Here is a 23559-nt window from a genome sequence, read left to right on the forward strand (position 1 = left end):
ATTCCCCTGCTATATAGTGACACACTCATTCTGTTCAAACTTGTATAAGCTGTGTTCTGTGAATGCACTTCAGGCATTTTAAAGAAGTGTGTGTGAACGCACCGTTGTGTCCACGTCTATATTAATTTAAGCTCTGCTCTCCTCTTGCCGCAGGATCTGGAGGAGTTCAGTTTTGTCACTCAGCTGGCTGGCATTACCGACCACCTGTCTGTGGCCATGCGGCTGTCCGTTTCCACCGGAGAAGAGGAGCCTTAGATTGAGCGCCTGAGTTTTCTCCTTTAATCAAAAATAAATACTGCCATGGAAGACCAACCCAGAAGACAGAAGAGATTCACAGTTGCCAGGTCTACAGAGTGGCTCGGAAGTGGTGAGCTAAAAAAAAAAATAATAACATCGAATTAAAAAAAAAATGCAGTTCTGCCACAGTGATGGAGACACAGCGACCTGGACTTGGTGTCACGGAAGAAGTGATTGCAACAGCAGTGGAGTGATGTAGATCCTGCTGGGGGGAAGTCAGGGAGGTGTTGAACTCCCCGCGTGACCACACACGTACACACTCACAGACAAACATTCTTGACTCATGGCCTCGCCTCCCAACGCTTCTCTCCACCCGCCCCGGTGAACCAATCCAGCGAGTCATTTCATGTAGCCGAGTTACACACACTATTGTCATCACATCTTGTTTAGGCGGCTGTGTCAGTCTGACTTTTTTTAGGACTCTACCTTCAGGGACAGTTGGATCCTCGTTCGGTGTCTGTGCACGCAAAAGAAAAGCATTAATCAAGTGAACACTCAACACAGGGCCCACAGAGCCACTGGTGGCCATGTCTATTCTGTCCCGCTCCCCTGCTGAAAGGCTATTGGTCAGTTCAGTCACTCACCTTACCGCCCCGCGTCAGTCCCAGGAATCTCAACAAGTGTCTTTTTTTTCTAAAGCAAAGAAAACCTAGTCTTTCTTAAATGAGAAAAGTAAGATGATACAATTTTTATTGTCACCACACCACTTTTTATAGGCATTTCAATGCTTGTTTAATACTCTACGGTCTGTTTCTAATGCGTGGGGTTGTATAAAGGGATGTGAAAATGGAGAATGCCTCACCCAACGCTTGTAGCATGTTTTTTTTCAGACATGATTGATAAAAGTTAGATAAGAACTTTGTTTTCCAGCCTAGGAGAGAATAGGAGATTTTGCCAATGCATGATGGAAAATGGTAGGAGTTTACAATATTAATACTGAAATTTGATACACTCGCTTGCTTGTGTCTGACTGCTTGAATCAAATGACATTTTGCCATAAAAAAAAAAAAAACACACCTGTGTGTTTCGCCGGAGTGACATTTAGTGCATGTGAGACTCCACCGTGCCCAAGATATGTAAAAGTATGCACGGAAACCCTATGAAGGTTGAGAAAAAGCAGGCAAACACCTTCAGTTGGTGTTACAAACCATTTGTTGACCATATCAGCTTTTTTGTTTGTTTGACAAATCAAGAATCCACATCATTTGCAGACTATTTCCCCAGGTTTTTTTTATGAAACACGTGAATCAACAGAAAAATGAGGAGGAAGAAAAAATATTACAGATAATGTTTGCTTAATTTCACAAACTGGCTGTAAAATTCTCTACACTGTTGATCTGATTGGACTTACATCAATCTGATTATTTTTCTACAAGCTGGCATCACTATCAACAGTCATGTTCTTATCCAACAGAAATGGCCTTGGTGTTTAGCAGCAGCTGGAGTTTACTTCCTCTCTGAGAGATGTGTTGAAAAGTCCCCTAAACAGCTGTTCACTGGTATTACAGAATTTAACACTGAGTGACTGGCTGGTAATGTCCCCGTTCCCTCGAAGAGAAGAAGGGCAGTACCCTGTACTTTTACCAGAAATCCAACCTATTGTATAACCACGTGTCTGCTTTCAGTAGGGCTCAGCTTACCATCAAATTATACAATCAAACCAATCAAATCACTCCACTTGACTTGGGGCTTTGCTTGCCGCTCTCAACATCATCTCTTGGTGAGGTAAATAATACATATTGTGTACGCAGGTGAAAAATTGCGAGTGCTAATCAATGTGCTGGTAGTTTTAACAGTGCATTTATTCCCCCCTGTACTGTATAGTCAGCGAACTGGCCATGTGTGTTTATGAGCACTGGGGACCGGGACTGACAACAGCAGCATCCACAAGCTTGCATACATACATCCGACCACATGGGAATATATTGGGTGTTTTTCTCTTTTTATTAATTCATATGTAAAAAAAATAAATAATAATAATAATAATAATTTCTCAGTTGAATTACAGTTATCCTTTGTTCAAAAATTGTACATATTTTTATTTTGAAAGTGAGGAGTGGTGGCTTTCCCATTCCCATTGAAGGCTAAAATACTGTATGCTGAAAATGATACAGAAAAGTCATTGATTGGTTTCTGCACTGGGAAACCAATCCATAATGTAAATGCCAGGTTCTCCGAATAACATATGAGTGAATGTAACACTCTGGCCTTCAAATGCAATTTGGTTTTTACAGTAGTCTGCAGGGTGAGTAATGTTTACAACAGGTTATCTTGTCCACTCCTTTTTCTCAGTGGGGAGTCTTCTCAGCACAGTCATGTGCTGTTTTCAACAGCTCTTCTTATTTTTTTTTATTTCAAATTTGTGAATATGTGTTTCTTTTTAATGGATCTGCAAAGTCCAAAAGATTTGACACGGTGTGTTCGAGGGTGTGGTTTCAGTGTCTTGGATTGCAATTCCAACTCTTGCTAATTCCAACCAATATATTATTTATGGGATTGTTGTATTAATGTTATGTTTATGTATTTATTCCAAATTTCACTCTGTTTTTTTTTTTTTTTTTACTTTTTCTTTAACACGGAGTCTGTGTCAGGTGTTTATATCTATCCCCACTTCTCTTGTTCATGGGATCAAATGCTTGAATATAGAATGAACTTGACAAACACTCATGTAATGGTATAACAAGTCAAAAGTGAGTGCCACGAAAAGGTGCCATACTTTCCCCAAGTATCTTCTTTGAGGATTATAAATTGGGTGTGTCTTCTTCACTTGATTTTGTAAATGGCTAACTGATGTGGTGAGGCGGGGACAAAAAAAAGCTTTTCAATATTTTTCAACTGTCCTTCACGCATCCGCACACACACCACCTGAATACTGCGCTCTTATTTATCGCTATGAATGGAGTTACAATGAAGCAGACGTCCCGACGACGGGTTTATTTATTACCATGTGATCACATTGTTATGTCGAGGGGTATTTTTTTGGAGGTTGTTTTCGTAGGAAATTTGTAAGCTCTGGACGTAAGGGTTTTTGTTTCTTTTCTTATTGTTCTTTGTTTGTATTTTTGATACCTTAGTCTTATCAACAGCATCATTTGTGAACAGGTTTACCAGACAGAGTCCTTCAGCAGCGACCCACTGCGGACAGCTCACCTTCAAATCGCTGCGTCAGGACTGGGGCAGCCAAATGAGCTCAAGTTCCACATTTGATTCACAATGTGGTCATATTTGGACACCTTTTTATCGCTTCCTTGTGTTTTTGTTCATGTACTGAATCAGCATCACAGTAATAGTTCATACTCGTGTAGCTGTCACCACTCCCTCTGTGAATGCTTCACAGCAGATACCACCAATCGACCACAACTGGTGTAGTAGCTGTTGTTTTTTTTTAAAGTGAACTGCCCATCGGGTCGGTCACATCAGAATCTGTTTTGAGAACAGTTCCAATATTATTTAACAAGTATTTATCACCATATATTGCTCCGCTTATGTCCTAGTCTGTTTACGTTGGTTGGGGCGCAGCGAGTCCAAGATGATCTCGAAGCTTCTGTCGATGCATGTACTGTAATAACGCTTCAGGCTTGTAGTCTCAGTAGAAGTGATGCCTCACTTTTTGCTGTCCTTTTCTGCTTTGATTTTCTATAGTTTCACTAAAGTTCACGGTTTTCTAATCACTTTTTTTGTCTGTATGGACCAAGGGGTCGTTTCTGAATGGGGTCGTCTAGCTTGGTCTCTGTAATGTTGGGGGGTGGGGGGGGTCAATAATTTTTCTTCAAAAAAAAAATGCTTATTTTCTTCTGCTTTTCTAAAAGAAACAAAGGAGTTTTTCCTTCATTTTCTGTCTTTGTGTCATTATTCAGCTGTTATTCATTCACTCATTTGCAAATGTCATCATGTTATGTTTAAAAGACAAAACCTCTTACTTGTCGCCGGAAATAGTGGTTGACCATCATTTCCCTTTTTAACAAGATGAAGTTTGATCATGGAAAACTGTGACGACTGGACCTGACACTTCAATACAAACAGTCTGGGCAAAAAAAGGGAAACTTGTGTTGGTCCTTTCGCCCGAAACAAAAAACATGAAGTGAGACAAGCGCTGCAGTTGCACTTCTGCTTTTCAAACACTACGGGACCATTTGGCATTTAAAATCTACATAAATGGTCAAGCGTGGCAAAACTCCCCTACATTCTGAAACCATAGTTGGCCATGCATGACAAACTGTGAAAATTTATGAGATAAGAATACAGAAGAATGAATTCTTTAGAATGCTAGGGAATGGTTTTAAAAAGCACTTAGCCAACAAGGATTCAAAAAAGAGAAAGAAAGACAGGAAAGTGGAAGTGGAGCCTTAACACCCTACACAAACCTGCTTGAAATTTCTCAAGGTAACCACAGAACCAACTTGCTAAGATCTAAATGCAAAAACCATGCCTCTTACACGCTGGCACCACTGCTGCATAATAATCATAGTTTATCTATTGTTACTTTAAAATTCCTAATTTATATATAGATATTCAGAGCATAAAATGTTGTAAATAGAAAATAAAATACTGGACAAGCAGGAAGAAAATAAGTGGAATGAAGTGTCCTCTCTATTCATTCGATACTAATAATAGTAATAATAATACTGTATGATACTAGCTTCTCAAACTCCTTCCTTGTACCTTCTTATTTTGAAATTAAACTGAGAATTTATATTTGCCCTCTACTTGAATGTAACTGATATACCTTGCGAATTGTCCTTCTGTAAAACCACAGTTATAGGATTGTTTTCTTCGTAAGGCAAGCGCACTCCTAGCGCTGTCTTGGAGCTTCCTCCTTCAACTATATGCTGGAACATAATAAGTGCTCAATTAATGTTGTAATTCCATGAAGTCGGAATAGTTAAGAAGGAAGTCATGTAAAAAAAAAAGTCATAAAAATGTCACAAATACATGCCAAGGACAGTGAAAGTTAACGATCTAATTTAGGGGTGTCAAGGAGAAAAACTAATTATAGGGGTGTCTTGGGCCCAAAAAGTTTGAGAACCACTGAATTAAATAGAGGTAGATGATAACTGTGGCCATCACTAAGGAAAGGCCCAATATTAGAAGAAATCATCATATGGTACATTGGAATGCTACATTCCCCTATTACATCACAGAAACGCCAAACTGGTTCTACTACCTTGGCTTCCTGAACAGGGAACTTTGCTGTACTCTACAGTGGCACTGTGTCAAGTGTTGTGACATCAAACTTTCCAAGAAAAATGCGTGGATTTTACACATTTTACACATATCTTTTTCCCAGTCAACTGAGTTGGTAGAGCGGGCTGCAAATTGATGATCGAAGGTTTGGCGGTTCAAATCTCTGCTCCAACTGTCCATGTGCTGAAGTGTCCTTGGGCAAGACACTGAACCCTAGGCAGCGCCTTGCATGGCAGCAGCCACCCATTGGTATATCAGCTATACTAATAAGCAATAATCAAAATGAATGCCGAAAATTGCAATACTGGAAAAATGGAGCAGTTCAACAGAATTTTTTGGGTCGCATATAGTAGTTTTCTTTTTTTTGTTGTTATCATTTCAGGCCTTTTAGGAAGAACTGAGATTGATTTGCACTAACTGCTGACGTTGACTTTCACTATACCACAATAACTTTCATTGACCTCATGCAAAGTACACACTATTTAACGCAGTGGAGGAGCGAGCGTGTGAGGCAAGCCGAAAGGTCGGAGAGTTTTCATTTCCTCATTCACGCGATTCAATAGATCACATGATTCAATGGAGGCCGAAATTATCTAGAAGGGAAAGGCAGAGACTGATGGGGGAAAATCTCAGGCAGTACGTCACGTCTGGGCTTCCCCGGCTCTGTCCGTCAACCGTTAAATAGTGCGCCTGGCTGTCATGAAGCAGACAGCACAAGGCTGAAACAGCTTGACTGACACCACCACACAGACCTCCTGCACAGCGGACAAACACGCACCGGTTTAGAATGGCCTCACCTCGTCTCACCCTTGTTGCCGTCGTGCTGCTGTTGGCTGCGTTCACCCTGACTGAAGGTAAGAGAGGTGTGAAAGTGTGGCAATACATCAGTGTGTGAGAGAGATGCTGTTATTGTAACTGTTATTTTTGCTGAGCTTACTAATGGGTGAATATGACCAGTAGGAAGGACTTTACACAAGATAAAGGAAACACATACAGATTTTCCACGTGGATTTGGGCATTCCATGTTGTTGTTTTTTAGGATGAGTAGTTTCTCTCTGATGAAGGCTAAAATCAGGTTGCGAGAGTTTTTTTCCCCTTGAATTTGTTTTTCTACCTGTCAACTGGGATAAACAGTGAGGAGTCTGAATGCCCTTGTAGTGCCTGACAGATCATTGCTCAAAACAGGTCATATGAGCCACATAACTTTGGTGTAGATCCACCTGTTGCACTCCTATATATTTATTGCTGATTATACATTTTTAATAGAGACCGACATCATGATTTATTACCAAAACAGCAACAAGCAGTTAAGGGTATGGCTCACCAACCTTAAAAATGTTTTTTTTGCTTACTAAAAAATAATTTTAGGGTGTTTTTTTTTTTTGTTGCTGTTGTCGTTTACAACACCACTAATGAATAATAGAGTAAAGGCCGTGAAAAGAAACATATTTTTCTACACAAACAACAAGAATTCAAGATATTTCTGTTGTTCCAATCAACAACACAACAATAAATTGAAAAAGCAGATTAATAGCTTATATTGAATCAGAACGTTTACCATAAATCTTTCCCTGACACAATGTAAACACTTAACACAACAGTTTAAATGCAGTGCCTAATACAGTGACTTTAAAAAACAGGGGGGAGAAGGAAAAGGAAAAAAAGGTTGTTGTGTATTAGTTGTAAAGCCAATTGTCTGTATCTCTGCAGCTATGCGTGGCTTTGGCCCAAAGAAATGCTGCTCACGTTTCAACAAGAAGCCACTGCGCGCAGACAGAGTGCAGGGCTACGTCATGACCAGCCAGCAGTGCCCCCGGCCCGGCGTCATGTAAGTGTGCAAGCCTGACGACTAGTTTCACTCACAGGACTGTTGCTTTACTGAGCTTGACCGTCTGTTTTGTGTGCTGCAGTTTTACGACAGCCAATGGGCAAAAGGTGTGCGCCAAACCTTCAGAGGCATGGGTGAAGAAGATCATCGGACACCTGGATGCCAAAGCTGGCAAAAATGTCAACTTGTGAAGACGGCGGCAGGAGCGTGTTCCCCAATGGAGCTAGCAGGGGGAGCCAAGGCCAGCCTGTTAATATAAGTTGAGTTTATGTGACTATAACTATAATACAACACACCACTGTCTCAGATCTACTTGGAGAAGTGGATGTGTCTTTCTATAAGCAAAACGATTTTACTTTTGCAAATGTAATACCACGAACATTGTTGCCTGTTATGACATCTTAAAAAAAAACAAAAAAACAACAACAACCGTGAGCACTGTGAACAATTTGCTTCATAGCAAATCTATGTTTTCTCTTTATACTAAACGAGATTCAAGTCCAACACCTCTTAATGTAAGGAATCAGGTATAAGCTATAAAACTCGCCTTTTTCCCATTAGGACCTATATTATGAAATCTTATATCCAATCCCCCCCCCCCCCCCTTCTTCTCTCAACAAGGAGGAGGAGGAGCATGATTTTCTTTGCAGCGTTGTCTGTCATAGCATCCATCAAATGGAGCCTTTCTCAAGTCTGTTAGATTTGTTTCACAGATCCATGATCTGAGGATAGCTCGTACAAATCCTTTGGAAAGGCAAATCAATATTAGATCATAATCTGAGAACATGGAAGCAATAGCTTGATGTTTGCATAGCTTGATGAGTTATATCATTCAAAGGCATTGTCTGTCCAAAATATTTATTTCCGGCATTTAGTTGTTGATGTCATTGACACACATTTGTAATTCTATTTATGTATTCGACTATTATCGTTATTCATTTGAAATAAAGCGAGATCATCAAGAACATACTGGATTTGTGGCACTTTCTTTACACAGACACATTTTACGCAATTGCAACTTCCTGAAAACCTTGAATTACATCTTTTAGCAAATTGTTGTATGTTTCTTGTGTGTTCCTTTTACAGTGACATACAGTGTGTATCCCCTTGTTGGCCACAAGAGGACGTCAGTTGATCAGTGAACATTAACCTACGGCAATAGCATGAAGAAAAAAAATTGGGGAGGTCATTTTTACGTTTCACTCATTAAATTCAGTAGCATGTTAGATCGTTGCAGTCCTCATTGCGGCGAGAAGAGAACACTTTCAGTTTATGTAACATGTAAGAGTGAGGGAAAGAATTGTATTTGACCAAAACATGGAATATTGAAACATAGAAATGACTCGCAGTGGGATATAATTTAAATTGGACTGTGTTCATTACATACACCTAAAAATAAACCTAAATTGAAGCCCCTCCGTTTTTCCACGTCAGACTTTGGTTGCTCGATTTTTACGACGGTCTTTAAAGGCAGCAAATTTTGCCTCTGGCACACCAGGGCCTCACGCGCACGACCAACGACCAATAGCATCCGTGTGTGGAAGGCGGATTCACTTTCCCGTAGTGGTGTATCAAGTTTAAAATACACAACCACCCTTAGACCGGAAACCTGTCTAAAGAAAGGATCAGCTTACGAGTGGCATACATTGCGCATTGGATAGCATACGTTATTAATACTATTACTACTACTACTACTACTACTACTACTACTAATAATAATAATAATAATAATAATAATAATAATAATAATAATAATAATAATAATAATAATTGTCACATCTTTAACCCTTAAAGATCACATATTCATAATTTACTGCAATCGCTCCTATTTACCACCAACATCCTCACGATTGCAGACGTGCCGCGGCACATTTCTTTTGTTTTGAAAGCCCTTACCGGATGTAGTGACTACACAAGTGCGCGCTTACTTTCTCGGGACTTAAAAACAGTCGAGCATTTCTCTTCGCGGCTCTACATCTGGTTGTACTATCAGAGGAGCGGCCATATGTAATTTGGTCTCATTCATTCATTTTCAAACGCTCTTGGCCTCCTTGCGCTAATTTGCTACCCGGCTCCCTGACGGTCTGCCGCGGCCTCCTCCTGTCCGCCCCGCCATTCTTGTGGACGTTTATCGGTTTATGCCTCGGCGACGGTCCGTTGCAGGCTGGGTGTTGACAGCATAGCACAATGATCGAGCGACCAGAGACTGCGGTTCCGAGCATCGCTGTAAGTCGGTTTTTCTTATAAACTCTAAAAACATCACGCAGTAAAGATATTTGTGTTAGGCTTTCTTTTCTTTTTTTTATGACGCGAGTTGATTAACTCGTCATTGGAAAGTCTTTATTTTGACCGTCTTATTTCCTGCCTGTACTGTCCTTTCGTAGCATGAAATGAAGCCCCCTTCGCAATATCGCTCTTTATGGGGTTTTTCTTCTCCTGAATTTATACACACAACGGCGATTTACTATATATGTAAACAAAACATATTCCCTCCTAACTAACATACTATTCTGGTTTTGTCGTCAATACATATACGTTTTCCTTCTACAAATGGCCCATATTAGCCCGGTGGCATCATTCAGCATTTTCAAAACGACTCTCGCCTCCCACTACTGAGGTGGAGCAAGACAGTGGGGCGACGAAACCATCCCATACTTTACATACACAACATTCTTTGCATGCAGCACACTTGTTAGTGGTGGATCGTGTGTTTGGTACTACAGCAGTGTAGACGTTTGAAGGGTTTTGAGCTGGTCTTGAGATTAAAGCTGTGCACGGATCAGATGGAAGTGGTCTGGTCTCAATTATGAAGTCGCAGCGAGTGGGTCGGACGGGACGAGAAAGAAAAGCCGAGTTCTGTCGCCCCTTTTGTCTCCACTCTGTCCTGAACTCAAAATAACCGGTGAAATGATGCCTTTAAACAGGCTGATGCCTCGATGCTTTGCCTGATCACAAAGGTCAGGCATGCCCCCCCGCTCCCAACCGTGACTAAATCATTAATACACGCACATGCGCAGCAGCAGCAGCAGCAGCTCTTTCTTAACTTCCCAATCGTACAGTTGTTCCTATTACGATCTCGCATGTGACTACACTTTGCAAGTACAGCAGTGTTGGTTGACCGCACATCTTGCTTCATGTGGTGCGTTTACTGCCTTTTCAAAGTGTGTGCTCACATTAGCCGATGAGTGGTTGCTCAGGCCCTTCAACGCACCGCACGTTGAGGCTCACACTGTTGTGGTTTTCTGAAACAGTTGAGCGGGACTGATGCGTCCTCACGATGCCACACAAACAAGAGTGCAACACACAATGTCCACTTGGAGGCCCCGAGGCAGTGAGCCGCGGCGACTGTGTACTGGAAAAACACCACAAGCCCTGTGTTAATTTCCTGCCCTGTTTGGCAGAGCAGCCAAACGTTTTAAAAAAGCAGAATTGTTTGTATCATATTTATTAATTTTACTCTCAGAAGTGTAAGATGAGCCTGGCCACAGCTGCCGAATGCTTGAGGGAGTTGATCTGGGCCATGCAGATGATGTCAGTGGACCAGGCAGTCACTATCGCCACAGAGTGGGCTGGGGGAGGGGCAGCCATTGTGGGCTGTGGGCTCTATTCAAAGTAAGACTTATCTTCTCCCTTGACGCTCTTATTTGAGTACTGCCTCTCTCTGAGTCAGTCAGAGCAGTATCATCTGCAAAAAAAAATTACAGTATTCATACATCTTCATCCAAATCCAACGGCGTGTTTCTCTAATCTGTTATATTTAAATCTGTCTGAGAAGAGGCAATAGAAAAGTTTTGGAAAGGAAAGACGGCAACAGAAATTTTTAGAACGTGGTAGCAGTAGCCTGGGTTTTTGCTGTGTTGATGATGTCACCGGCGAATCCTATCGTCTAAAGGCTTTGTTTGTTTTCAGGCACTTACTGCTCAGTCATTTACATTTTTTTGAATCCACGTGACTCTTCTGGAGTTTCCCGAATGGAAAGATTTTCCTCCTGTGGATGCCTATGGCAGTTAGCCTCATACTCCAATGTCAATCCAACAACGAAAAATACTGGGCAAGAGCGTTACATGCTTCCACCATGCTACTCATGTGGTGACATCCGAGCGTAAAGAAGGCTTCAGCCAGTCCAATTAGTTTCAACATGACAACTTCAACACCGTGTTGGGACTCTAAATATCCGCTCTGTGTGCACAGATTAGTGAGAACACAACACAGCTGCCCTATGTTTACATGCTTCCAGAGGTTGCTATGCTGGGGCTACCTCAGAAAGAAAACCTTGAATTAAACTGGACTATTGCCTTGGTACACACACACACACACACACACACACACACACACACACACACACACACACACACACACACACACACACACACACACATTTAAATGACGCTACACAAATAGTATTGACACTTTTTTTTCTTTGAAGAATGAAGAATTCAGTGGTGTCTTTGTTGTTCTTTTAATGGCAAGAATGGTTATTGTCTTCCTCAGCAGTTGCTTCCGTCATAACTCAACGGACGCTGATTGGTTATCTTAAAAGGAAGTCTGTTGGGTGGAAAAAAAAGCCTTGTACGGGAGCTAGAGATGGATGTACTAGAAGTTTGACTGGAAACATCTAGCCAGCCTAACAGCCGCATTTTAAGGTTGAGAATCCCTTTACACAGGGTGTAGATGTTTTTTTGCAACAGTATTGCAATTGCGCTATGATGAATTGAAATATGTCTGTAAAATGGATTAGTGGTGTAATAACAGTCTTGTATAATTCTTTTGCAGCAATATTGTTGCGACACAAGCCCCTGCATACACTAGCAGGCGTGAACTCACACCTACTATGGCACACTTGTCTTTCTGTCGCTGAGCACTGACGGCCTTTTGCTAATATTTTCTCCCCAATAACCCAATGATGGGCTCGCAGGCACCTTATGTAACACGTTCACGTACTCGTGCGCACTCAACTTGTATGTGGGTGGAATCGCACATGGAAATGGTGGAAAGTGCTCCGGGCTTTTTCAGAGTCCTTCCGCCTGCTATGGCTGTATCGATGAGGCATATAGATTGTTTCCCCCCTGTGTTGCTGTCACTTTTCTCTTTGTCTGTTACATCAGTTGGTCATATGTGTTCTAAATGTTTGGGTCCACGGTTAAAAGTCATCTATCTATCTATCTGTCTATCTAGCTATCATTTGGTATGTTTTTGATATCCTTCCCACTTAAATCCTCCCAAATACCCCATATTCCTCTCACTCGATCGTGTTGGGAGTTATTGGATTAAAAACACCAACAGACAATCAACCATCAGAGAGAATCCCTTGGGAGTTTTTGCGGTTGTGATGTCCCTGTCACACTTTGTTCCATAAGTATGAGATCATATCCTGCCCCACTGCTCACGGCCAATCTGACAAATAGTGAGGATCAACATACACACCCCGCCCGCAGTCATATTCTGGTTCGCAAAGAATGCAAAACATCATGTCAAGTTGCATTTTAGATAATAGTTAAAGTTCTTGAGTTCAGTGCTCTCACACATGGTTCAACCCTTGTCTTCATTTGGAGACATGGACCCTTTCAGCTTCCTTTTTACCACCCTTTCATCGGCACAAAGCTGCGTCTTATCATCGGCGGTACGCATGACCGACCCCTCGGAGTTCACGCTCATGCTGACTGACGGAGGGGAATCAATTGTGTTTACCTTGTGTTGCATGCAAAAAGCAGCACACTGATTGGGGCGAGGGTGGGTGACTGTAATGAGGGAGGAGTGTTTGGGGGAGAGAGATGAGAAATATCTGTCAAGGGAGGGGGAGAAAGAGAGAGAGAGAGATCCGGGGCGAGTGGTGATCTGCTCAGACCACCTACTGCCTTCCTGACGACCTGTCCCACATGATGGACAGCATGGACGTTATTCAGCACGTACGGATGTCATCTCTGTCTTTTGTCCCACGCCTAAGCCAACCACGCCTCTTCTTCTCCTTAAGCTTGGGTTTCTATCAATTTTGGGATTTGGATTCCTTGTTGGATTTACTTGCTCGACTCGGCGTCAAGTTTGTGAAAAGCTTTCTGTCTCTTCCCCTGTTTACCTCGTCCTTCCCCTCCTAACCAGCCCTTTTCCCCTCTTGTATTTACCTCTACTGCGCTACACTTCAAAGGGCCCAACAGCCGCAGGACACAAATATACTAACACTGGGTTTACGACTTAAGTGTATACCTCCAATGGTTTGTTACGTTTGTGTGAGGTTTTACTGTTTCTGCGTATGTGAAATACTCACCTTTGTCATTGTTATTTTTGTGCTTTCTGGCTATGCAAAGTTTTTGACAGATTTTTTGTCTGTGTGTTTTGTTTTTGTACTTTTCTCTTCAGCAGCGGAACTTGGAAGGTTATGTGGGCTTCGCTAATCTCCCCAACCAGGTGTACAGGAAGTCCGTCAAAAGGGGATTCGAGTTCACATTAATGGTCGTAGGTAAGCTGAGTCAGTGTGTGTGTGTGTCTGTGTCTCTGTTTGTGTGTGCGTGCCCATTAGCTTCTGCTCATGTGATCGTGCATCTGTGTTTGTCTGAGAATGCACACCTGGACGTCTGTCTGCGTCCACTTGTCCACCAGCATTGCGCGAATTTGAATCATCAGCGCAGGTTGGTCGGAAGGAGGGAAGGAATGTGTGGCACTATGGCCGCTTCAGCTGCTCGGGGTGACGAGTTGACAATTTTAAAAATGGGTCCCTGCAAGGCCACGGTCGCTTGATGTGGTCCAGCTCTTGAAAACATCTGCAGTGTTGCTCAGCGATGGCGAAATGTGCGCCAGTGAAAGTACTTCCTGTCAAAGCACCATTCCCACAGTCCTCTGGGAGAGCATTCTGTGTAACCCCCGGATACACAAGAGCACATCTGTGTGTTTTGGATAATTTCATTTGGTAAGTGAGCGGCAGGATGTTGGTTCAAGTGTAATGAATTGGGTTATAAACATTGCTAACTGCTTCACAGAGAGAGGGAAGTGGACAAGAGAGTGGAGGAACTACCTTTTTTTTCCAATTGAATCGAGACAGACTTTTATAGGAAGTAAAAGTTAGTCACCAAGTCATTATCTGTGTTTCCGTTACCCCTATAATTGCGCAAAATCTAAAAATCACAATGCGCAGAGACGCAGCTATATTCATGTCAAACTCCAGTTGGTAGAATTGAAAATGTTCTTGAGCCCAACAACAAAAAAAGAAAAAAAAAGTGTCCATGAGATATTAAACCAATTGTATTGAGCTCTTCCCTGTGTGACAGGGAATGATGATCATCTATCTAATGAGTAATAATAGATGGATATGGATTGTGCAATGGAAGTCTAGCTGCTGTCAAATGCATTGGCATTGATCTTCGCACACTCTTTGTGAGGGGTATTGCAGCTCTGTCAGGCCTAATGACAACTACTTGAATAGGATTAGTAAATCTGTTTTAAAAAGAGATGGAAAAGCCAATCAGGTGTGCTGGAAATTGGTCTTCTAATGGGTTCAATTTGAGGTTGTAGGTGTGTAGTTATACTTGACTCGTTGATATTTCACAGACCTGGTTTGAGCTAGTGCTTATCTTTGTTTCGGTTATTGATTTAGTTTTAGTTTTACCCTTTGTTTCCAACTACCATTTAAATCTTTTTAAATAGTGTTACATCAGGCAATGTGCATTTTATGGTAACAAAAATAGGTAGCTCAGTGAAAAGACAGACAGTCATTCTAGACAAAATCCATCTTTGATTGTGTCAGCCTAGAGTTGTAGCTTCCTGTTTAGAAAACCACTGCTGTGGAGGAGAAGCTGGACACGGCAGAATGACAGCGGAATGGCCACTCTGGGGAAACACCCGAGAGATCCACATACTAAACTACCATTTCAGGCTCTCTCTAACACATATGGGCCCCTCTGTCACTCGCCTCCCAGCTTTCTTGGCTCGGAGCCCTGCATACCCCAGCTGATCCAAATTTCACACATAATGAAGGGGAGAGAGTTGTGTGTTCAGCATTCAACACAGCGCACACACACACACACTCAATGGGAGTGATCTTCAATGGGAGTTTGTTTGTTCCAAGACAATTTTTGTTGGCTATGATGATATGATGAATAGACGCTTTGATGGAATTAAGTGGTTATTGACAGTACTCAAGAGGACAAGCACATTTTTTAAAGCAAGCTGGAATTAATCTCCATGTAAAGTAACAAGTTAAATGTTAGGGGTTTTACACAGCTTTGTTTTTAAAGAGGCACATTCATTCTGAACATTCTAACTGCATTACCATATATTTATTAGATTGTAGTTTGTTAGCTATTGCACACAACTTGGAAATGGTGGAATTAACACTATCAAAAACTAGTATGTAGGGAAGATACAGAGTACATAATGGAGATATTGGAAGTTTTATTTATTCAGTCTTTTATTACTTGTGCAGCAGCCAGCTTGACTCTTAGCAGAAAGTAGACTGGCTGGTTTAGATTGTTTTAGTTTAGAGTATGAAAGGGTGGCGTCCCTCAGGGGTCCTGTATTGTTCCATTGTCATTTTAGAGGAGACGGATAGCTGAGGATAATATGACGGCCTGCAGGTGACTTGGTCAAATGCCAGCATGTCCTTTTCAGTAGCTGATACCCTGTGATGTGCAGGGAACTTGATATGTAGGTTTATTGAACCCTCCTTATTTTACATTACCAGAAAACATCCAGACATTGTCATGAAAAGGGTTTCTGATGCTTTAGTTCAGAAACCCTTTTTGAACTATAGCAGAAAAGGAGAGACTTCAATTCCCCAACACCTCATTATCATGGTTGATGATAAGGTGAGAATTTAGTTTAAGTTAAACAATATTTTTCACACATTCACTTATTTATAGTGGGCCGCACCAATAAGTACATCTGCCACGAATTTTGCCTCATCTGTGTGTAGAGTGTTTTGTGCTTACACTGTCCTTTGCACAGCAGTTTAATTTGCTTTTACCAGTTGCCAACATTTTCCCAAGTGGTCTTTAAGCACACCATGAATAGACGGTTGCATGCATACTCGCGTTGTTTGTTATGGTCACCACAACTAGTTCCACAGCAGAGGCGTGTGCTGGCAGTGCGGCTCTGAGCGAACTTTAGGTTCTTACTTGCAGCAAAGCCGCCTGCAAACTGCTTTTTCAAAGCAAACCGTGACAGTTGAGTAACGTTGGTAATAATTAATATTAGATTTTGATTGAACTGAATTAATCAGGTCAGTAGAATCATGATCATATTGACATAGCTGTTAAAAATTAGTTTGTAGCTTGTGTTTTTCAAGATGATCCTTCATACTCTGCCGTGATGCAAAGATTTCATCAACAAAAACAGGTTATTTAAATAGAACGCCCCATCAACCAAACCTTTCTAGTTATATCAATTGCATATTTTGCCAATACTTAATCCTGCTTGTGTGCTACACAACTGGTTGGGATTAGGGCAAGGATCGGCTTCAGCTGTCCTCCATGAATGGAATTATTGCAATTTCCCTCCCACCCCCACGCTGCCAAAAAATAGCAACAGTTATGGGCGTTTGTTTGTGTTAGTGACGAGAAAGCTTGGACTGACTGAAATATGAACTCCAATATGTAACGTGGTGGAGGGTCTGAGATTCACTGATTGCAGTGGCATCCAGCTAAACTTGTTTTGCCTTTGTCTGAAGCAGTCTCAGTTTCTGCCTCTGCTCATCTAACCCAAATCTGTCTTTGAGATACTGTTGCAAAAGTCTTTCTGAAATGAAACTTTGATAAACCAGCTTGTACTATTTTAAGGCATCCCTGTTTAAAGAGGAAAATACTAACTGCAATCATGCCTGTTCTTAATTTAACTTTAGAGTCTTTGTCGTTCCCATCTCCATCAGTTTCTGAGGGAGGAAAAAAAAAGCTGCTTCCTGCCCCATCGTCCAGCTGGCACATAGAGTAGAAACTACTGGAAAGATCAGCACAATCCAGCGCCAATGCAGGGAGCAGAACAGAGCCGAGTGTCAGATCAGACGTGAGGGGAGCTTTGGGGAGAGGGGAAGTGATGCTGGCTTCATGCTGCTTCTGATGTGCAACAAGGCCAAGGCTTAAAGACCCCACTCTGTTGGTATCCCTCAAGCGTCTCAGGAGGAGAGCACATCAGAGACTTGTAAAGTTTTTTTGTTTTTTTTATGAGTGTGACCTTTGAGTTGCAACTGAGACATTTCATAACGTCCACCAGATCCAAAGACTTCCTGTCTGTCAGTGGTCGTGTTAAATTAGCATTAAGGTTCTACCTTTGGTTTGTAAGACTTAGTATACACTGACAGAACTGCCAAATACTAAAGACTGGCAACACGGTTGTGTTCTATTTTATTAATTGTCTAACAGTTGCTTATCACATTTATTTGTTATTGTTGGGCGTTTTTCTCGTTGTATTGGAATAACTTGTCCAAAACATTCAATTAAAGTCTGCTACAATAACTACAGTTTTCAACAGCATGCGCTTTTAGCAACAAGTTTTCTTTTAGCAAGTCTGTGTGGGTTTAGAACTGCTTATTTTGTCTGGCAGATGCCAACACACACATACCCATAAAAGGGGAAATAAAGCTACAGCCATGCAAAGTTGGACTAACTGAATGTGTGGCATTTTCATACGCGCTGCCGGTGCGGCTTCTTGACTGACAACGTCGGTTTGTTGGTGCACCAGTGCCATCCGGATTGAAATATCTCATCAACGAGACCGTGGCGTGCCTTGACATTTTATATATACATGCTTGCCGGGTGAAGTCCGCTGCCACGGTTTCATCCTGTACCATTGTGAGGTTTTTGGGGGGGAGAAACGTCTCGTACTGCTATAAAGGGTGACATTTTTGCGGGCACGGCTTGCAGGGTACATGTTGGATGTTCCTCTTATATCCAAGCCACATATACTATTTCAGCAGTGTGATTCATGTTTTACGTGTCGCAATGTGTTTTCCTGTGTTGTCAGAATTATGCCTGGGCAACGTGCACACTGCTGGGTTGTGACGTGGTTAGGTTCTCAACATTTTCGTTTGTTGATTCATCCAAGGGAAACGAGTTTAGCTCTCGTCAGTGTCATCCGTCCTGATTAATTTGTAGTTGTAAGGCTGTATTCCTTTGTGTCCTGATGATGATCTAGTTATTGTTCTTCTCTAAGCTTGTGAGCTGTGTGCACATAATAACTGTGTGTGTGTGTGTGTGTGTGTGTGTGTGTGTGTGTGTGTGTGTGTGTGTGTGTGTGTGTGTGTGTGTGTGTGTGTGTGTGTTCATAATATTGTGCAGTGTGTATGAATGTTCAGCTAAGACTGTCTGACAAGCTTAGGATTGACCGCCTTGCCTAATGACCTTGCAGAAGGAAGTGAGTGAAGGGAGGCTTTGGTTTTGTTAATCCGCTGGCTTAACCAGATGCGTTGATACACACCGAGCACACACTTTTCTTTTCCCAACGATCCCACACACTCCAATTTAGCGCATCAACTCGTAAAACATGCCTTGTCGCTCTTGTTTACTGTGACGTCGTAGCGACTCTTATTCTGAAGTCTCAGAACGCTTGGACCGGTGAGGTTTGACCTCATCCAGCTACTGGCACGGTTTCACTTTCCAGGATGTTGTTTAACAGTAAAAAGAGCAAACTTTGGTTTGGTTCCTTGACAAAGAATCTGATGAGGCTCTAATGAGTGGCAGACACTGCTGGCTTGAACAAAATGTTGGCTAAGTAATTCCTCTTTCCGGATTTCACTTCTCTCAAGCAGGGAATTTTTGCTCTTCTCCGATTACCCCACTTGACACTTGATCTTTGACGGCTGAAGAGTTGGCCTTTGAAGTAGCTGCAGAAGTATTTGGTCTCTGGTTTTCACCTTTTGCCCGTGTCAAATTCTGAGTGTTCTCTGAAAGGGAGTGAGTTATTGACATTAAGTTCAGATTAGAACTATTCAAATACCTCCTCTCAGGAAGTCTGATGACCTGGTTTACCCCTATTTACTCCTTCATTTTAAGCAGATAAGGCTTTAGGGCCTCTAATGCATCAGTGAAGTTCTCTTTTCAAAAATGTACAAGTCATATTACTTCCACATTCCACTGAAGTATGTCCCTTCCAATGTTGCAGATTCACATTTCTTTGTGCATTGTTCTACCGAGACAGCTCAGCGGGGCAGAGCCACTGCACATGTTATTTGTTCCACCTGTGCTTTACCTGCTGTGACTTGTCAAAGTGTCTTGTCTCATAAAAGGCCTTTTAAAGTGCGCTTTAATAACAAGGCTGATATGGCATACAAGCCCTTTAACTTTAAGCCTGTTCAGTAGTGAAATCTACTCCCTTACTATGGTTCAGCAACCCCTCTCTGCTCCAAAAAAACAATCCACTTAAACAAGTCCCCTGAAGGTAAGCCAATTCTGGCAAATTGCCAAAAGACACTGATTTAAAGCTCTGACAGAATTTGAACTGCTATGTTCAATGTAAATGTGCTGTTGTACAGTAAGTCTCTTGGCAAAGGTGTGAAATTTAACAAATTCCAATTAATGATGAATAACATTGATAATGGTGATATCTGCAAATGTGATCAGAATATCTTAATAAGTTGTTGTTGTTGAGTTTATAGAGTAGTTGCCTTCATTGAAGGTCATTTATTAAACATATGAACTTGTTTTTGTATTTTGAGAAAACAATTGTATGACTCTGTAACTGTAAAAATCCTCCTATTTATTTAGTTAAATAAAATAAAAAGTATAGAACAAAAAGGTATGGAGAAAAGAGGAAGACAGGAGTTTGTTTCTCCTCCTAGTTTCTTTATTTCTTTATTTATTTTTACCTTGTTTGTTTGTTTGTTTGTTGCATTGTCAGTGCTGTTGCAGTTGTTAGCCATTAGTCATTAGCCTTACTCTTATTCTTTTGGGTCTGGTAATGTTCTAGTGCCAGTCTGGAGCCACATTTCCCAGCTGAAAGATCTGCGTTTTTGGTGCTTGTGTGCGCATGTTGAAACAGGAACAACTGGTTCCAAGCTCGCCACCATTCTGGAACCAACCCCTAGAAGTTGCCCTAATGAGGTATTGATGGCCTGACCCGGAACATATCTTGACAACTCGAATGCAGCAAGCGGGTCCAAAGAAAAACGAGAACGTGCTTAACAGATTTCAGTGATGTCTGACCCATAAACCTCTTGACTTGGAGACTAGAACCCTAATAAATCAAAACATGGGCAAAGATCAGCCTTCACTTTTCCCACTCACTTTGTCACCTAAAAACTGCAACTACGCTGTACACTCACAGATGTTGATACATCTTCATCTTTTATTATGCATTGATATTATTCCAATCTGTCTGTGTTACATCTTGCAAATTTCATACTGTTGGAGTTTCTGTCAAATGACTCAATTCTCACATTATCACCAGTCTTCATTATCAGGCTTGGAGCCCACAACACATACCAAGTGTTGTTGTGTTTTTCATCTGCTGAACGTTTACCCCGGCGTGCATTGGCTCCCCTGCTGTATACACACTTCTTTCCATCCACGGAACTCCAGAACAGTTTGGCGGTTTGGATCGTGTCACCAGAGGTTACAGCACATCCAAAACGTGTGAAATATTCATTTGGGTTGATTTATTATCCTTTTAAACGTCCCTGTCATGTCCGGTGTTTGGAAAAACAACGTTTTAACTTGACCGCCGCCTGCTTCCCAACCTACTTCCCCAAAGACTGTCCATAACCTGCGGGCACAGCGCAGGCCACTCTGTCACTGCACAGTCAATCTATGGCTGAGGTCATGCACATGTGCATGTCTGTGCATGCTGCACTGAAACCACTGCAGGCAAGAATCTCCGCTCTCATTCCCTTTCTTCACCGCGCTCCAGTTCTCTGTGTCTCTATTTTGAGATGCACATGGCTGCCGTGGCCCGGCACGTGACCATTCTGTCAGATTTAGTCGCCGACGCGAGGCAACGCTCACGCCGTTAATTTTAAAATACCTGAGGAAATTGGGTTGTGTCCCTCTAAGGCAGGAAGGCAGGCAGGCAGGCAGGCAGCCGGTGTGGACCGGAGTGCTGACACAGATCACGTCGGATTCTGACTCTACCATAGACTATGCAGGACATGCAGATCCCTATCTCTGCCAGAACACTGACCTTTGCCCTCTTTTTCATCCAGGCCCATTTAGCCTCAACAATGGAGAATTAGCTCGCCCAACAGTCTGGTGTTCTGCAAACACAACCTCTCGCACAGTGCCACGCTGTGCCTGTGTGTAACTGCCATTTTGTCTCTATGCCTCTATGTATGTTTCCCAGATGTCTCATTTCACACTTTGTGGATCAGGCCTTACACATGCCTGTTAGAGGGGTGTGTGTGTACATGTGTGTGTGCGTGTGTTTGTGTTGGGTGCTAGTTCGCAGGCCTGTCAGGATGTGAGGGGGCCAGCTGCTGCCTCAGGGCAGCAAAAGGGAGAGACTGAATAAGAGAAAAAGAGAGAGGAATGTCTGGAATCTCATGGGAAACTCTTAGCATTTGTTTATTTATTTTTTTTCTTTGTCCCACAGTCTAGCCAGCGATAGTCATTTAACGTGTTTACATTTGTTATGCAGATTTATATTCTGTGTTAAAAATATCCCTCACGCCGCCTCCCGACAGTAAACCGAACTGTTGGATTCTTTTTTTAACCAGCTCCAGGAATCCTCTTTAAGATCAAGTATCCGCCTCGTTGTTGCTCTTAGGAGACTGTGGCATTGAGGATAATGTTTTGAGCTGTTGTTCAAAACCCTGGCAACTGGAAAAATCAACAGCAGTGGCAATGAGTTTAATTTCATTATATCATAATATGAGAGCAGTAGATTATCTTTATTAAATGCATATGTCTTTGGCTGTCTTCATTTTCAAATGAATAGAATTTTATATATATTTTTTCTCGGATACCAGCTGCTGGGTCCACAGATGGGAACTGCCCATTAGTTGAACCCCCCCCATTAGTCCGACAAATTGCCCATTGGTCCGACCTCCCCTAACTCTAACCCTAACCGTAACGTGAGGTCGGACCAATGGGCAATTTGTCGGACTAATGGGAGGTTGGACCAATGCTGTGCTCCCCCACAGATTGTGGCAATGCGTTCACAAAAAACACAACGGATAAATGCAGTCATTGCATTTAACATCGGATCAGAGTGGCCTAGCGAGATATTGCGTCAAATTGAAATGTCTTAACTGGTATTTCTATCCGCAAAGAACATTCCATAGACTTGAAACGGTTTGTGTGGCGTTTGTGTGCCGCAGCGGGGGCGGGGGGGTAATTAGAGAAATTGACCAAAATGGAACGCTGGGCAACACGGAGAGTGACCCATGGAGAGATGTGCCGATTGCTCCGTGAAAATGGGAAGGAAAACAGCAGGATTGAGCTGGAAGGGGCCAGCCATCCATCACTGACATTCAGGTCGTTAGTCTATTTACAGAGGGCTGGCACTGCACTTCCACTTGTCATGTGGAACCAATATTTAATTAAAGCGGAGCTAGGGAGGCTAATTGGGACGGACTTGTCCTCGGGGGGGGCTTCAAAACGCCGTTGAGTGACTCAGTGAACCATCCGTTACACTGTGGATCATTCTGCTAGAGCAACTAACCGTCAAGTCTTCCATTTTCACCGCACGAACATTAACAAATGACAGTTAAATCTAAGTGCTTTGGAAAAATGTTGACCTTAGGATGAACCACTTTGATCCAGACTTTGGTTTCTTTTTAGAATAGGTAAAAAAACAAAAAGCGATCATGGGCGACCGATGCTCCGCAGTGGCAGCCACCCTGACGTTTACCAAGGACTCACAGATGTTTGGTCAGCCGTGTGCTTTTGGCAAGCTCTCTCCAGTGTTTGACCAGCACACGGGATCATCAGCTGTGGGTGATGAGCCTGTTTCAGACCACTGTCTGGACTCTCTTGATGACAGATCTCGGTGTCACATCTGTTTCGCAGACAGGACTGGGCAAGTCTGGCTCAGCAAAACCACAGGCGCTGCCTGTCAGGAACAGAAAACTAAATCTTCGCGTCTTCCCATGATGTCATTCAACTGCTAGAAGCAGAAATATGATTATGTTCAGACAGCGGATAAATGCATTTATCAGAAGGATGCAGGGCAGAGCGTTTGGCAGAAGGAAGAAGAAACGTGGAGCATGTGCATTCATTTGTGATCTTAAGAAGCATGTGTACTGATACCATATTCGGTTTTGAACTAAACAAGCCCAGATTTGTTTCAAGAAATGTTTGCCAAATGCCCATAAACTGTTATTTCAGTGGCTCGATGTA

The 23559-nt window shown here is 42.3% G+C and overlaps 3 protein-coding genes and 1 long non-coding RNA gene across 5 annotated transcripts in view; 3 read left to right on the top strand and 1 right to left on the bottom strand.

The window, feature by feature from the left end:
• The window catches only part of smpd3 (sphingomyelin phosphodiesterase 3), a 53879-nt gene extending 53486 nt beyond the window's left edge, over positions 1-393 (top strand). The window contains exon 10 of the mRNA XM_076042720.1: positions 154-393. Within this exon, the coding sequence (XP_075898835.1) occupies positions 154-255 (102 nt within the window). The 3' untranslated portion in view covers positions 256-393. The remainder of the gene's footprint in view (positions 1-153) is intronic.
• LOC142899229 (uncharacterized) lies at positions 257-1894 on the bottom strand. The gene is made up of 2 exons (XR_012928708.1): positions 1315-1894; positions 257-1168 (listed from the first exon to the last, which is right to left on the bottom strand). It is a non-coding gene; the product is annotated as an uncharacterized LOC142899229 (long non-coding RNA).
• A 4278-nt stretch (positions 1895-6172) lies between these two features.
• Positions 6173-8276, top strand: LOC142899255 (C-C motif chemokine 3-like). Its single transcript, XM_076042775.1, has 3 exons — positions 6173-6335; positions 7192-7309; positions 7392-8276. The coding sequence occupies exons 1-3, from the start codon at positions 6269-6271 to the stop codon at positions 7498-7500; spliced, it is 294 nt and encodes a 97-aa protein (XP_075898890.1). The 5' UTR covers positions 6173-6268; the 3' UTR covers positions 7501-8276.
• A 985-nt stretch (positions 8277-9261) lies between these two features.
• Positions 9262-23559, top strand: part of LOC142899362 (septin-7-like) — a 36786-nt gene continuing 22488 nt past the window's right edge. Inside the window, exons 1-2 of one of the 2 annotated variants that reach the window (XM_076042944.1) lie at positions 9262-9535; positions 13667-13763. In XM_076042944.1, the coding sequence (XP_075899059.1) occupies positions 9497-9535; positions 13667-13763 (136 nt within the window). In that variant the 5' untranslated portion in view covers positions 9262-9496. Of the gene's footprint in view, positions 9536-13663; positions 13764-23559 lie in introns of both variants that reach the window. The other variant, XM_076042943.1, reaches the window with a different exon arrangement.

The sequence above is a fragment of the Nelusetta ayraudi genome, unplaced genomic scaffold (genome assembly GCF_046127955.1).
Source record: "Nelusetta ayraudi isolate G7.1 ecotype Tasmania unplaced genomic scaffold, CSIRO-AGI_Nayr_v1 ptg000071l, whole genome shotgun sequence".
Lineage (NCBI taxonomy): Eukaryota > Metazoa > Chordata > Actinopteri > Tetraodontiformes > Monacanthidae > Nelusetta > Nelusetta ayraudi.

What these genes read in the sequence shown, in the direction of transcription:
- LOC142899255 (XM_076042775.1), top strand. Translation starts at nt 6,269, where the DNA reads ATGGCCTCACCTCGTCTCACCCTTGTTGCCGTCGTGCTGCTGTTGGCT. An exon ending in TGCGTTCACCCTGACTGAAG is followed by an intron (nt 6,336 to 7,191) that starts GTAAGAGAGGTG and finishes GTATCTCTGCAG; the next exon opens with CTATGCGTGGCTTTGGCCCA. An exon ending in TGCCCCCGGCCCGGCGTCAT is followed by an intron (nt 7,310 to 7,391) that starts GTAAGTGTGCAA and finishes TGTGTGCTGCAG; the next exon opens with TTTTACGACAGCCAATGGGC.